This window comes from Aptenodytes patagonicus, chromosome 7 (genome assembly GCF_965638725.1).
Source record: "Aptenodytes patagonicus chromosome 7, bAptPat1.pri.cur, whole genome shotgun sequence".
NCBI lineage: Eukaryota > Metazoa > Chordata > Aves > Sphenisciformes > Spheniscidae > Aptenodytes > Aptenodytes patagonicus.
In genome coordinates this window covers 2,144,274-2,157,618 of record NC_134955.1, presented here as the reverse complement: position 1 = coordinate 2,157,618, position 13,345 = coordinate 2,144,274, and the positions used below count along the sequence as shown (strand labels likewise).

Here is a 13,345-nt window from a genome sequence, read left to right as displayed (position 1 = left end):
TTGTGTGATGGTGGTTTACTCTTTCCAAGCAATGTTCAGAGGCTGCTCAACGTTGCCCACACGTGCAGATCCAGTGCTCAAATGGTTGTTATTTAGACTCTACTGTATTCCGCAGCATAATTCCTTTTCCCTTAGAATTTCATCCCAAACATCTGAGCTCTGCACAAACAAAACTTCTAATTCACTCACTGCATCACAAGGCTCACTGCATAACATTGTCGCTCTGTACTCAAGAGTCTGGTCCTCCTGACTTCTTTTTGAGGGTGCAGAGAAGGATGTTCTAATTGTCATCAGAAATGGCAATTGCAAAGCTATGCGAATAGTAAAAGCCTTAAAAATGTCTCATCTGTCCTGCAGCAGTGAAAAATCCATAGGTGGACTAAAGATATCTAAACAGATAAGAATACCAATGAAATCTACAGCTCTGAAGAAACCAAGGTTAGGCAAATTCCTTAACTGAAACTAAACATCCCTTGGATTTCAGGTATTGCCCTACACGTTGGATTCCAACCCTGTTCCCATGCCCCGATCTGCCATTAGTCTGTAGGAAAGTAACTCCAAGTTTGCTGCAAACCCAGCTTGTCTCAGAAGACTCTGCAGCGCTTCCACAACTTCCACATGGACGCCTTCACCTCATTATTCCTCAGGGTATAGATGAGGGGGTTCATCACCGGGGAGAAGACAGTGCAGATCACACAGATGTGCTTGTAGGAGGGGAAGGTAGAAAAGGGATGGAGGTAGATGAAGATGCAGGGTACAAAGAAGAGGGTGACGACCATCACATGTGAGGCACAGGTGGAGAGCGCCTTCCAGTGCCCCTCAGTGAAGCGGACCCTGATTGTGACCAGGATGAACGTGTAAGATGTGACCAGCACCAGGAAGCACACCAGGGATATCAAGCCGCTGTTGGATACTATGAGCCACTCAGTGATGTAGACGTCTGTGCAGGCAAGCCGAATGACAGGAGGCACGTCACAGAAGTAGTTGTCGATTGTGTTAGGGCCGCAGAAGGGGAGCTGGATTGTGAGCAGCGTCTGGACAATGGAGTGGAGGAAGCCCCCCACCCAGCAGGCAGACACCAGGACCCAGCATACCTGCCGGCTCATGATGGCTGTGTAGTGCAGGGGCTTGCAGATGGCAGTGTAGCGGTCATACGCCATCACAGTCAGGAGGAACATCTCTGATGCCCCGACAAAGTGCAGAAAAAACAGCTGGGCTATACAGTCTTCGAAAGCAATGGCCTTCCTCTGGGAGAGCAGGTCCACCAGCATCCTGGGAGAGGTGACAGAAGTGCAGCAGATATCTATGAAGGACAAATTGCAGAGGAGAAAGTACATGGGTGAGGACAGCTTGGGGTCAGTCCTGACTGTCACAATGATGAGAAGGTTCCCCAGCAGAACCATGGCATAGGCCAGGAAGAAGAAAGTGAAGAAGAGGACTTGCAGCTCCCTTGTATCGGAAAGCCCCAAGAGGATGAATTCAGTCACCCGGGAGAAGTTTCCCAGTGCCATCGCTTCAGCTGAGGCTCCCATAGCACAGGTGTGGGGGTGAAGTCATGGGCTGACCAGGAAGAGATGGTGATGTGCTGCAGCTCCAAGGTTCATGGATGATGAGAGCAGGATGCATTTACTGCTGTTCTGCCTGCTACAGAAAGCACAGTGTCGCATCATAAACTATGGTGAGCAGTGTTTGCAAAGAGCACTGTCCGCCTCTCTTCTCCCACCTTCCCACTCCCTTTTCAGGTTTCTGGCCCCTCCACACTGACCCTCACCCCTGAACTCGCTCTGACCACTATTTTTCTGCGTTGTAGTTGCTGTGACAAAGTGTGTGCTCCCATTCTGGCAGGGAGGAATCACGTCCTACTCTCACAGGATAAGAGCCATGAATGCTGGAAAAATGCGACGCTGTCCTTTTACCTGCTGGGAGTTTAAAGTGCCATGACGGAAAGTGAACGCTTGCCATGCTCAAGCATCTTGTCTACAATATATGGCTCAACCATGAGCTGTTCCATGTTCTACTCCTAATTGCATTCCTCTAAATTGACGAAAGGGCTCTCCAGTTAGCTTGTCCACTCTGAAACTAGAAATACATGCACAGAAACCAGGTCTGGGAGGTTCTTCACTGGTATTCCCCTCCACTGAGCTAGCAGCTGTTTAGTAGCTTAGGCCTGCCGTTAACAGACCATGCTCTCCTGAAGAAATTGTATTTTCTAACATAGCAGAAGCTGCAAAACTCTGCAGTTTCTCTACTTCTTTGTCGCTCCGAGTAATTTTTAAAGTTCTTCAGTGGACAAATACACTCACTGTCTTGTGGAGGTTAAAATGTGACCAGCAGAGGAATGCTCATTTTCATTTACAATCACACCAGGAAATTCTTTAGCTGCCCACTTCTGCCTAAGAGTTTATAAGTCAGCAAGCAGGAGATTACTACTAAGAAAGCAGTGTCTGTTTTTCATATATGCCTCTTGCCTTTTGCTAATACCTGAGCACGTTCCTCAGGTCCTGCTCTATTCTCTACCACTTTCTGGTAGTTCTCAAAGACTGTTTTTCTTTCCCATCAAACAGGTTTGCTTCATGCATAATTTGGAATATATGTCTGCCAATCACAGCACTCGTTTAGAAATGATCCCACTTTTTCCCCTCTGCCTCTTCCAAGGGCTCGGTAGTCTTCCAGAGCTAGCACAGCTGCAGAGAGGGTGAACTGCCTATAGCGATCCCTGACATTGTACTAGACAGAGACCTGCAGAACAGGCATCACAGTTTGAGCATAACAGCTCTGGCTCCCTATATAGCCAATGAAGAGGAATAAACATCTTAAAGGCATGACTCAGTTTACCTTATTTAGATCATTACACCACAGTGAGATGACTTAACACCATAGAAGATAGTACGTCTGTCCTTGAGTATAAATGGAGAGCCTGCCCCATGCTAGATGTCTGCGATGCAATCAACATTAAAAGAAGCTGCCTTGAAGGATCCAAATGACCAACATGTCACAGTAGTATTTAAATTTTTCTGTATATTTTTCAACAGATTACCAAGCATTTCTCTCTGCCTTTCACATCAAACAAACACAACCACACACATGTGCTTTAATATGCCATGGCTGATACGAAGAACATAAGCAAAGGAGAGGAAAAAATGGTTGCTACTGTACCCAGTTACTAAATGTTGATACAACATGAACTTTGAAGTCTGAACTCCACAGCATTTGTTGTCTGAAAACATTTTAAACCATTCACTCCAAATCTGTTTCAAGTTATTCATCCGACAGGTCAGGGCATTGTTCCACTCTTCTTCCCCCTGCTTGTAATTGCCATATCCTTGCTCTCGTTTAAGTTTCTTGTTGCATAGAAATTTGTTTCTGGAGGTTTTCAAGCGATTTTTCTTTTCCTGACAGGTTACAGGCAGATTTTACCGTGATGTTATCAATGTCCCTTTTTCCGTCTATCATTTAAACAGAAAGATCCAATGAGGCAACACCTCCAAGGCTTTCTGAACTGACCTCTGTGTTTCCCGCATCTTCCTTCTCCCTAAAGTCATCCCATCCCAGCACAACATATAAATACTCCTGTAACGTACTGGGTGCTAAACATAGGCAAAAGATAGTTTTCCGCTAGTGGACCTGTGAGAACTGTGTCATTACCAAACTCCAAGCAGCTACCCGAGGGCCTTATTAAACAGTTTTGATGGCTGGGTCCCTTGGTGTGCAACAGCGCAACAATTTGCTCAATGACCTTCTGTGCGTGGAGTCCTGAAGGTTGATAAAGAGAGGACAAGACACCATGCACTTCTAAGCACTCAGAAGCCCTTCGTATGAAAAAAACAAGTCTCTAGTAATAAAAACATAAATGTAGGGTTGTACTGCCAATCCCTGCCTTGAAACAGTGTGGGGCACCAGGAAATGTTGCTTGAGATCAGAGAAGCTGCAGAGCTAGGACAGGTAGCATTGGTGGGAAACTGCAGTCACCCAAGGATAGACTGGATCAATGCCTCATCAGGATGAGATATAAAGATAAGCTAAGATGAATGTTCATTCCCCAAGACAAAGAAAGGTCTGGGCAGACCAAAGATATCGGTGGTGATATGCCACTGACAACTATGGCTCAAGTTCAAATCAACTTGAACTGATTGTTCTGCCCGTGATGTTAATTGATAAGAGATCCCCCTGTCTTTATCTCAGCCCACAAGCTTTTTTACCTCATTTTCTCCCCCTGTCCTGTTGAGGAGGGTGAGTGAGAGAGGGGCTGGGTGGGTGTCCGGTAGCTAGCCAAGGTAAACCAAACACATGGCATGAACTTTAAAGAATGGAAACTAGTCTCTCAAAGCATGCAATCTAGAAAAAGAAGAAATGTGATTACTGAATTTTATGGCCATTTCTGCTACATCTTCAGGAGGTGAAAGGAGTAGCCTCTTCCAGTGAGGAAGAACCTGGAAATCTAGAAAGGAAATCTTGGTGACTACACACCTGTTTTTACCCCCTAACGGCAGGGAAGATAAACCTTCCTCTTCTGTCAGTCATTGCTACCTCTTTCTCTCCCTATTCTGTCTGGAAATACGGAGAAATTATAAAAATCCTTTGTCCAAGTCATGATGTTTTACTTTTAATTTTACTACCATCGTAAAGTAACAAGGACTTTTTGCTGTATTTTGTCTCCATGTGTCACCAATTACCTTGGGGCAAATGAGCAAGTTGTCAACTATTTTAAGGACATCCTGTTCCTCTGCTTCCCTTCCCAAAATATTAGTGCCAACAGAAGTTTTTAGAAAATTCATGCCTTGACTACAGTCAGTCAATTTGCAGTAGAAAGGCGTTGCCCAGCATCATGAGATTCTAGGGGCATTTCTACGTTTCCGTACTGGAAATGGCTGAGGAAAATGTCAACCAAACAATAACGTTCTTATTAAGAAGATGAGGAATGTTTTCCATGTTCAGCTAGGACCTTGGTTGTATTTCAGTATGGAGAAATATGTAATTCTCCTATTTCCACTGAGATACCTATCCCTTAGATAATACTAGTGTAATAGCTCCAGAGTACTGGCCAAAACATAAAATTTCATCCAGTGTCTAAATAAAGCTATGAAAATGATCCTGATAATGCCACTGGACTGTGGATCAGTCAGTGTCTATGATCTTTAACCATGCTTGGATTGCTGCCCTGATAGATTATAAAGGTCACCTATGATATAAACTCAAGGTCTCAGAAAGGTGTCAGACAGCAGGGCTCCTTTAAATGAAATTGATCCAAGCAAGAATAGCCATAATTTTAGGTTTATAGTACAGGAGGTTTTTTTGGACCTGGGCATTAATTTGCATGTCTTACATTTGTTGTCACTGGACAGCTTAGATGATGAGTGTTTGAGGAACCAGGGGCAGGAGGGAGAACAAAGCTGAAGCAGATAGCACATTCACCAGAAAGTACCAAATACATAAAAATGGGAACATTCAGACTCACCATTGTAGGAAAGCTTTTAGCTATTAGCTTGGTGAGCTTTTGAATCATGGTACTGACATTGAGCTGTAATAATAGTAACTGGAAATTGCACTGGCAGAGGAAGAAGAGAAAATTCCCTTCCTGTTACCGGCATCAGCAAATGACCAAACTTGCACCTAATACCAGCTTTTTAATAGCTAACTCATGGATTCTGCACACAACAATGTGGTGTTCATAATAAGGCATTTACCGCAAGCAGAAAGGGAATGCCAATGGTATGATTGCTTCCAGCAGCAGGCAACAATTTTGCAAACACCTTGGGCCACCATTTCCCAGCTGAATGGGCTACAGAGTAGCTGCAGATTGTCTGACTGAAAGTTCACGCTCTAGCTAATAGGATGTTCTGCCTGGAAAATGTTTTTAATATTTACATATTGGTGTTTATTTATTTGCTGGTGTTTCGGTACAATTTGCCATCTCTCCGTGTCATGCAGAGACCTGACATAACCTCCTACTTCTCTCATGGTCCTATTTTACCAAGAAATGAGTCCCATCTGCCCAAAGGTTGCTGACTTTCCTCAGCGGCTTGCTCAGTTGTAGACACCTCATGTTAGCACATCAAAATACGTTAGATAAAAGCTGCCAATGCTGTGCACTACTGAAAGATTTGTTTACTCTTGGAAGCTGGGTACCACCATCACTCCTTTATGCAGAAATGTAAGGAGATGCTACTCTCCAAAGCTTTTAGGAGCTAGTAGGAAAGAACAACCTCTCAAAATACTTGGTTGTTTCTCCTAATGCCGGGAGAAGCCTAGACAAATACCCAAGATACAGCTACGAGGTGCCTGAAGGTAAATGCCACAATACCACTCCCAATGCTCAGGTTTGGTAGCTGACAATAACCTCACATCCTTTTGACTGACAGTTCCCAAAGAAGATGAGTTACATAAAACCTCGAATTTAGTGTCAGCCCTATTTTGAACAGCTGTGCTAAAAGCAGAGCAACATTACTGAAAAGCCTCTCCTGACCACTTCTCTTTCCATCCCCATGGTTTCTGAAGCTCACATCATCTTACAAACATGCACTGTGTTGCTTCATTTCTCACTCCTCTTCACTTTTCTGCTCCACAACTTTTTCATGGCATTTTTCACCTCTTCATTTCGGAGGGTGTAGATCAAGGGATTGAGCATAGGCGTGATGATGGTGTAGAACACAGACACCATCTTGTCTGCTGAGAAGGTGGTGGAAGGGCGCATATAGATGAAAATGCACGGCCCAAAGAACAGAACTACAACAGTGATGTGGGAAGTGCAGGTATAGAGTGCCTTGAGACGCCCTTCGGAAGAGCGTCTCCTCAGAGAAACCAAGATAACAGCATAGGACACAATAAGAACAACAAAACAGCTCAGGGAAATCACACCACTATTGGCAGCCACAATGACACCAGTGATGTAGGTGTCAGTGCAGGCCAGCTTCAGTAAAGGGTGAACATCACAGCAATAGTGGTCGATCTCATTGGGCCCACAAAATGGTAGCTGAATGGCCTGCAGGGTCTGCACCACTGAGTGTACAAAGCCTCCCACCCAAGAAGCTGCCACCAGCCAGCCACAGACATGCTTGTTCACAGTATTTGTGTAATGAAGCGGCTTGCATATAGCAACGCAACGATCATAGGCCATCACTGTGAGAAGGAAGATCTCAGTGCACCCGAAGAAATGGCCCGCAAACAGTTGAGCTATGCAGCCCACAAAAGAGATGGTCTTCTTCTCAACAAGAAGGTCATAAATGAGTTTGGGAGCTGCGACAGTGGAGTAACTGATGTCTACAAAAGATAAGTAGCTCAGGAAGAAGTACATGGGAGAGTTCAGCTGTTCACTTGTCTTTATAATAATGATGATAAGCAGGTTTCCAAGAATGGTAGTGGCATAGAAGACTAAGAATAATGAGAAGCACACTTTTGCTACTGTCTTATCTTGTGTTAGTCCACGGAGGATGAATTCCGTCACATTGTTTTTGTTTTCCATAGACACCATGTAGGCAGGACCTGAAGCACAGAAAAGAGATGCCAGCTATGGCATTAGACATGGGACATTATCAGTACACATCCATACTGACTACTGGTGTGTTAAATATTAAGCATATTTCCTTTGCTGTCTTTTTGGGACAGTTTCCATTTAAAGTCAATGCTTCCCTCAAGGAATAACAGGTGATATTCAAATCAGAATGTATTATTGACATATATAATAACAAGCTCAGATTATTTATTTGAGGAGGTTGGTAGAAATAACACCCTCAGGAATCCTAGTTCTCACCTTTGCCTCTTTTAAAAAAGACGACTAATTACCAGGTCCCCTCAAGACCCATTTTTACCGTACAATGTTGATTTGGAAATAAAAGTTGACCAAAAGAGACAGTGTGGCTATAATTCAAGTCTCAACACTTTGATCATGGCCTGAGGAAGGCCCTTGCGCAAGCAGTGATTGTACTTTCCTTTTCGGTCCTCTAAAGGAATGCAACAGAACTACTCCTTATTATCTCTCTGACTGTGATAGACCTGAGTAAGTTCAGTCACAGAAAGAGCTGGCCAGTGTCTTCTTGGACCACCTTTCTTAGAGTACACGAATGAACTAATCTGGAGCTAATTTGCATTAATGGTGCATTAGCAGGGGTTTGTATACCTCACCCAGGTCCTGGACTTAGTGTGGAACACCTCATAAATACATCTGTAGTGACACCGGGGTAATGAATGCACTGCTGGTGACCCTCCTTTACTCACAAACACCCATGAATTCACCTTTGCGGCATTCCCATGCAGTAGACAAGTATCACTAGTGTTCAATTTATACATGAAGATAGAGGTGGCAAAGGTGTAATAACCTTGTCTGTGATATCAGCAAGCCCTTTGGGGTCTGAATTCTATTTGACAATCACAGGACACTCGGTTCTTTCTCCTGAGCTCTCTGCCTCACCTACTGGCTACTCCCCAACTAGGGCAGCAGAGGAAAGGCTCTTCAGTGTCTCCATCCCTACCTCCATGCCCCGCCATGAGCAGAGGGAAAGCACTGTGGGGAAGACCAAAGTGTGTCTGTTGTGACCATTGTTGCCTAACATGTCCAGCTCAGACAATGTAAGACTGAGTACATCAGAAGTGCAGTCATCAGCTCCCAAGTCCTCTCTGTAACACTGACAACATCCTATTGACAGATCTTCCTGGAAACGGCATATAACTGGGGAAAAAAAGCAAGTAAGACATCAACTAAAACAAAGGCTGAAAAATCTGTAATTGAGTTTTTCTAAGTCATAAAATGGGCCTCACAAAAGTCACTCACCAGAAATGCCTATTTTCAAAGTTAGGATTTCAGTCACGCTTGACCAAAACAAAGGAACAATATCAGAAAACTTACACAGTTCATATTTGCCAGTCTCTGAGAGTTCGCTTGCTATTCCTCCTCTGATGACCTCCTCTGACCACTTGAGGTGGTTTCATCAGAATGTCTCAGCTGCAAGTTGCTGCTTAGATGTTGTGAAAGCAGTCCCTATCTCTGCCAATTCTGAAACATACAGTGGCTGAAAAGAACAGCCTGACTCTCGATCTGCATTTCCCATTCTGCAAAAAAAAAAACTTCCAGGAGCATCTACAAGAACAATTATCTCTCACAAGATGGGGAAATTGTAGCAGAAATATTTAAAGTAAATCACACAGCAGAATCACAAGACTATCAGGAGTAATGAGATCCCAGAGGCATACGAAGTTTTGTCAGAAATCATCAGTGGACAAGGAGCTAAAAATTGGATAGCTATTAGGGTAGTCTCTGGAGAGTGATGCTGGAGCATGGTCATCTAGACTGTTACACTGCGCATGGGTTCGCTTGCTTCCTTGTTTCTTTGCTGGCTGGCTTTTTAATGCTGTCCGGATAAATAGACTTTATTTACTATTGGACATGTATTTCTTCTGGAAGCATTTCTAGTTCAAATAAACATCACACCTGGCCGTTTGCAAGATTTATATTCACCTTTCCTTTGCAATCAAGCATTCTTGAAGTAAAGACGTCTCTTACACAGGACATTTATATAAATTCTGTTTTCTGTCCTAAGCTAATATTCCTCATATGTGTTCTTATTTCTTATTAACTTGTTCTTACCATTGCATGTTAACAGCACAAAAAAATATCACAGCTGTGCTATAGACTGTTATCCCTTAGACGTCTGCTGTACAAATTTGAAACGGGAAGTAAAACAGGAAATCAATTCAAAAATTTAGAAAGGTTTGTGGTTAGTCCTCACTGCTTACCAGGTATTTTTACTGAGACAATGCAAAACACAGAAGCAACTCTTTAGCCCGAGTATTAAATTCTTATAAGAATTTTTACCAAAGGGTAGAGGAGCCTGATGTTGTTTTCAGTGACACCTTCCATAAGCTATGGTCGAATATTTGCCCAGCAGCACCCAGAAGTGAGACCTCCAGAAAAAAAAACTGGGGTTCACCCCCAAAGCATTCAAAAAAATAATCTATTTTTAATAGACATATGTATATATATAATTTTGTGTATATATATATAAAGTTATAAGCCCCAGCTTGGGCTGGGAACACCTTGTAACCTTGAATCCTACTTAAGTCACGTTAAGGTGTAACACAGGTGCAGGTGTTTATAGGGAATGTAAGTGAAGAAATAAAAACGCTTCAATTACTTTTGGATGGCACCAAGCAGGTCTTTTCCTTCCTCACTCAGCTGATTTGGTGGTTTTCTGCTGGCAAGGTAGGGGCTAGGGTCTCTTGTCTGATTGTGGCTCCTCAGGTGGAGACCCCGAGCTGCTATAGCTTATCACCCTGTGACAGCTTTGACTGGCACTGAACTGGTTTGGTCTTTCATCCTCATGTTTCTTCTCTTCCCTCCTGCAATAGTAGGCGTACCAGCTGTTCCCATGGAAAACCTGCTTCTTCCCTTGTGTGGGTGTGTAAATGTGCTCTGTTGGGCTAGGAGTTGTCTTGCATACTGGAATAGTTCCTAAATAATCCTTTTTTTTTTCCATTGACACATGAAATTGTGCCTCCAAATGCCTTCTTTGGTGACTCCTTCATTTCTTACAGTCAGCAAGGTGTCTTTCATTAGATCTATGATTCTGTATTAGTCTAAACATTAAAATCAAAAACCTGAGTCAGAGCTGAAGGATAGAGGGGATGGTTGGAAGGATGGCATCAGTGATAGGTGAAGTAGATAGAATTATAGAACAGTTCGGGTTGGAAGGAACCTTTGAAGATCATCTAGTCCAAACCCCCCTGCCGCGGGCAGGGACAGATTTCACTAGATCAGGTTGCTCAAAGCCCCATCCAACCTGACTTTGAACACTGCAGAAAGGATTTGTTGCGCTGGCAGGGGAAGGGGAGAAGCTTCCCCGTTACCTGCATCGGCAAATGACCCAACTAGCACCTAACATCAGGTTTTTAATTGCTAACCCATCGTTTCAAGATACCACAATGTGGTTCTCATAAAAAGGCATTTACTGCAAGCAGAAAGGGGCCTCCTTTGGCATGACTGTTTCCAGCAGAAGGTGACCATAGTCCTCTCTTTCCCAGCTGAATGAATTACAGAGCAGATGGAGTTCATCTGAAAGTTTATACTTGAGTAATGGGATGCTCTACCTGGACAACATTTTCAGTATTTTTGATAGTATTTATTTAAACACTGGTGTTTCAGTTAGTGCTCAGGAGCCCCAGGCCCGGGCCTGCACTAGTTGACAAGACAATAGAAAGGGAATGCCTGCTTGTCACAGAGTTCACAATGTCTTTCAAATCAAAAGATGAACCTTCAGTGTCTTCCTAATTACAACAGGAGCTAACAGCAAGCTTTTCTTTGAAAGGCAGTTCTTGGGGAATTTTCACAAAAGAAATTACAGTGAAAGATGCTTGATTTTCTCTGATCCTTTGGAAATGTTACCACAGTTCTACACCTTTCCATCTTCACTTCCCACTTTTCTACTCCATAGTTTTCTCATGGCACTCTTCACCTCCTTATTTCTTAGCGCGTAGATGAGTGGGTTCAGCATGGGTGTGATGACAGTGTAAAACACTGCCACGCTCTTGTCCTCTGACAGATTGCTGGACGGACATATGTAGATGAACATGCATGGCCCGAAGAACAGAATCACCACAGTGATGTGGGACCCACAGGTGGAGAGGGCCTTGTGCCACCCTTTGGATGTTTGACTTTTCAAGGAAACCAGGATGACAACGTAGGACATGACCAGGATGAAGAAACAGCTCAGAGTTATCATTCCGCTGTTGGCAACAACAATGATGCCCACAGCGTAGGTGTTGGTACAGGCCAGTTGTAGTAGGGGGTGGACATCACAGAAGTAGTGGTCAATTTTGTTAGGGCCACAGAAGGGGAGCTGAGTGGTTAGAAGAGTCTGCACTGTGGAGTGCACGAAACCTCCTACCCATGAGCCGATCACCATCCAACCACACACACGCCTGGTCATGAGGGTGGTGTAGTGGAGAGGTCTGCAGATGGCAACATAGCGATCGTAGGCCATCACTGTGAGGATGAAGATCTCTGTGCAGCCAAAGAAATGTACCCCAAACAGCTGTGCTATGCAACCCACAAAGGAGATGGTTTTATTTTCAACAAGGAAGTTGGCAATCATTTTGGGAGCTGTGACGGAAGAGTAACAGATATCTACAAAGGACAGGTAGCAGAGGAAGAAATACATGGGAGAGTTCAGACATTGACTGCTAATTACAGTGATAACAATGAGCAGATTTCCTGCCACAATAACCATATAGAAGAACAGAAACATCACAAAACATATTTTCTGCACCGCTTGATTCTCTGAGACGCCCAGAAGAATGAATTCCTTCACACTGCTTGCATTCTCCATGTTAATCAGTTGGGTGGCAATATGCAATGTACAGCCTAGGCACATGGAAAAATAAAGACAAATGATTGATTCATCAGGTTTTTTCATTATTAATAATGAATTCTTTATCAGAAGTGCATACAGACTAAGAAATATATATGATTAGTATTAAGTTTATGAAGTGTTTTTTTTGTTGGGTTTTTTCCTTCCCCCCCCCTAGGTATTTCATTCTCCTTGCATGAGACTTCAGCCACGGCTGTTACCGCACTGAGACAGGCGTACTTTGTGATATGTTCCTCCATCCTGGTCCTCCAGGATTTTGAAGGACTGGACCTATGGCTGGCGTGCTAAGGACAAAGCCAGTGTTCACCTCGAGCACTACAGTGGCTACCGATGTTTAATAGCACATTTGCCTTCAGCGTAGACCAAATCCATGAAAACAATCTTTGTAAAAACCGTGCCTTTAAGAACACCTGGAAATATTCCTTGGAATGCTGATTTATTTTACAAGTGAAAATGATCTTTGAATTGTTGTTCAGAGGGGAAATGAAACCACTCACAGAGAAAAAAAAAATCTCTTGTGTATATACATTTTGAAACATAAATTTGCAGCTTCATGGGCTGAACAATGAGTTCTGGGGAAGTTATCTATCATGGTGAAAACAGCAAACAATTTCACATATGACTTCCTCTAGTATTTAGCTTGTTCTAAATCTCAGCGACGTTTCTTTGAGGGGAAGGAAGAATGAAAGGATCTTTTCAGATCTTCTGTCCCAGCATTGTATGAGTTTTACTTTATACTGATTTGTGATACACTCTGGGGGATATTCTCAAGGGTTAATTTCTGTTTAGTGAAGCCAATCTAGCTGGTGGTCAAAGTCTCTCTATAGGCAGAACAGCTAAACTAAGGTCCTTTACAGAACTTTCTTCTTCCATTGACTAGGAGGAGCCTGAGTAAAGTAACATCACCAGGGTAAAGTTAACTTCAGAGAATAATCCTTTTTGTCTCCTGAAAGTAGCTCAGAGCTCTCCATAATGCCATCCCCATTTTT

General features: G+C 43.3%; 3 protein-coding genes across 3 annotated transcripts; all 3 read right to left on the bottom strand.

Annotated features, from left to right (window-relative positions):
• Positions 1-584: 584 nt before the first annotated feature.
• LOC143162774 (olfactory receptor 4E2-like) lies at positions 585-1,532 on the bottom strand. The gene has a single exon (XM_076343344.1). The coding sequence runs from the start codon at positions 1,530-1,532 to the stop codon at positions 585-587; it is 948 nt and encodes a 315-aa protein (XP_076199459.1).
• Positions 1,533-6,529: 4,997 nt separating this feature from the next.
• LOC143162773 (olfactory receptor 4S2-like) lies at positions 6,530-7,477 on the bottom strand. The gene has a single exon (XM_076343343.1). It carries the CDS (start codon positions 7,466-7,468, stop codon positions 6,530-6,532), a length of 939 nt encoding a protein of 312 aa, XP_076199458.1. The 5' UTR covers positions 7,469-7,477.
• Positions 7,478-11,378: 3,901 nt separating this feature from the next.
• On the bottom strand, positions 11,379-12,335 carry LOC143162919 (olfactory receptor 4S2-like). The gene has a single exon (XM_076343491.1). It carries the CDS (start codon positions 12,312-12,314, stop codon positions 11,379-11,381), a length of 936 nt encoding a protein of 311 aa, XP_076199606.1. The 5' UTR covers positions 12,315-12,335.
• Between the last annotated feature and the right edge of the window lie 1,010 nt (positions 12,336-13,345).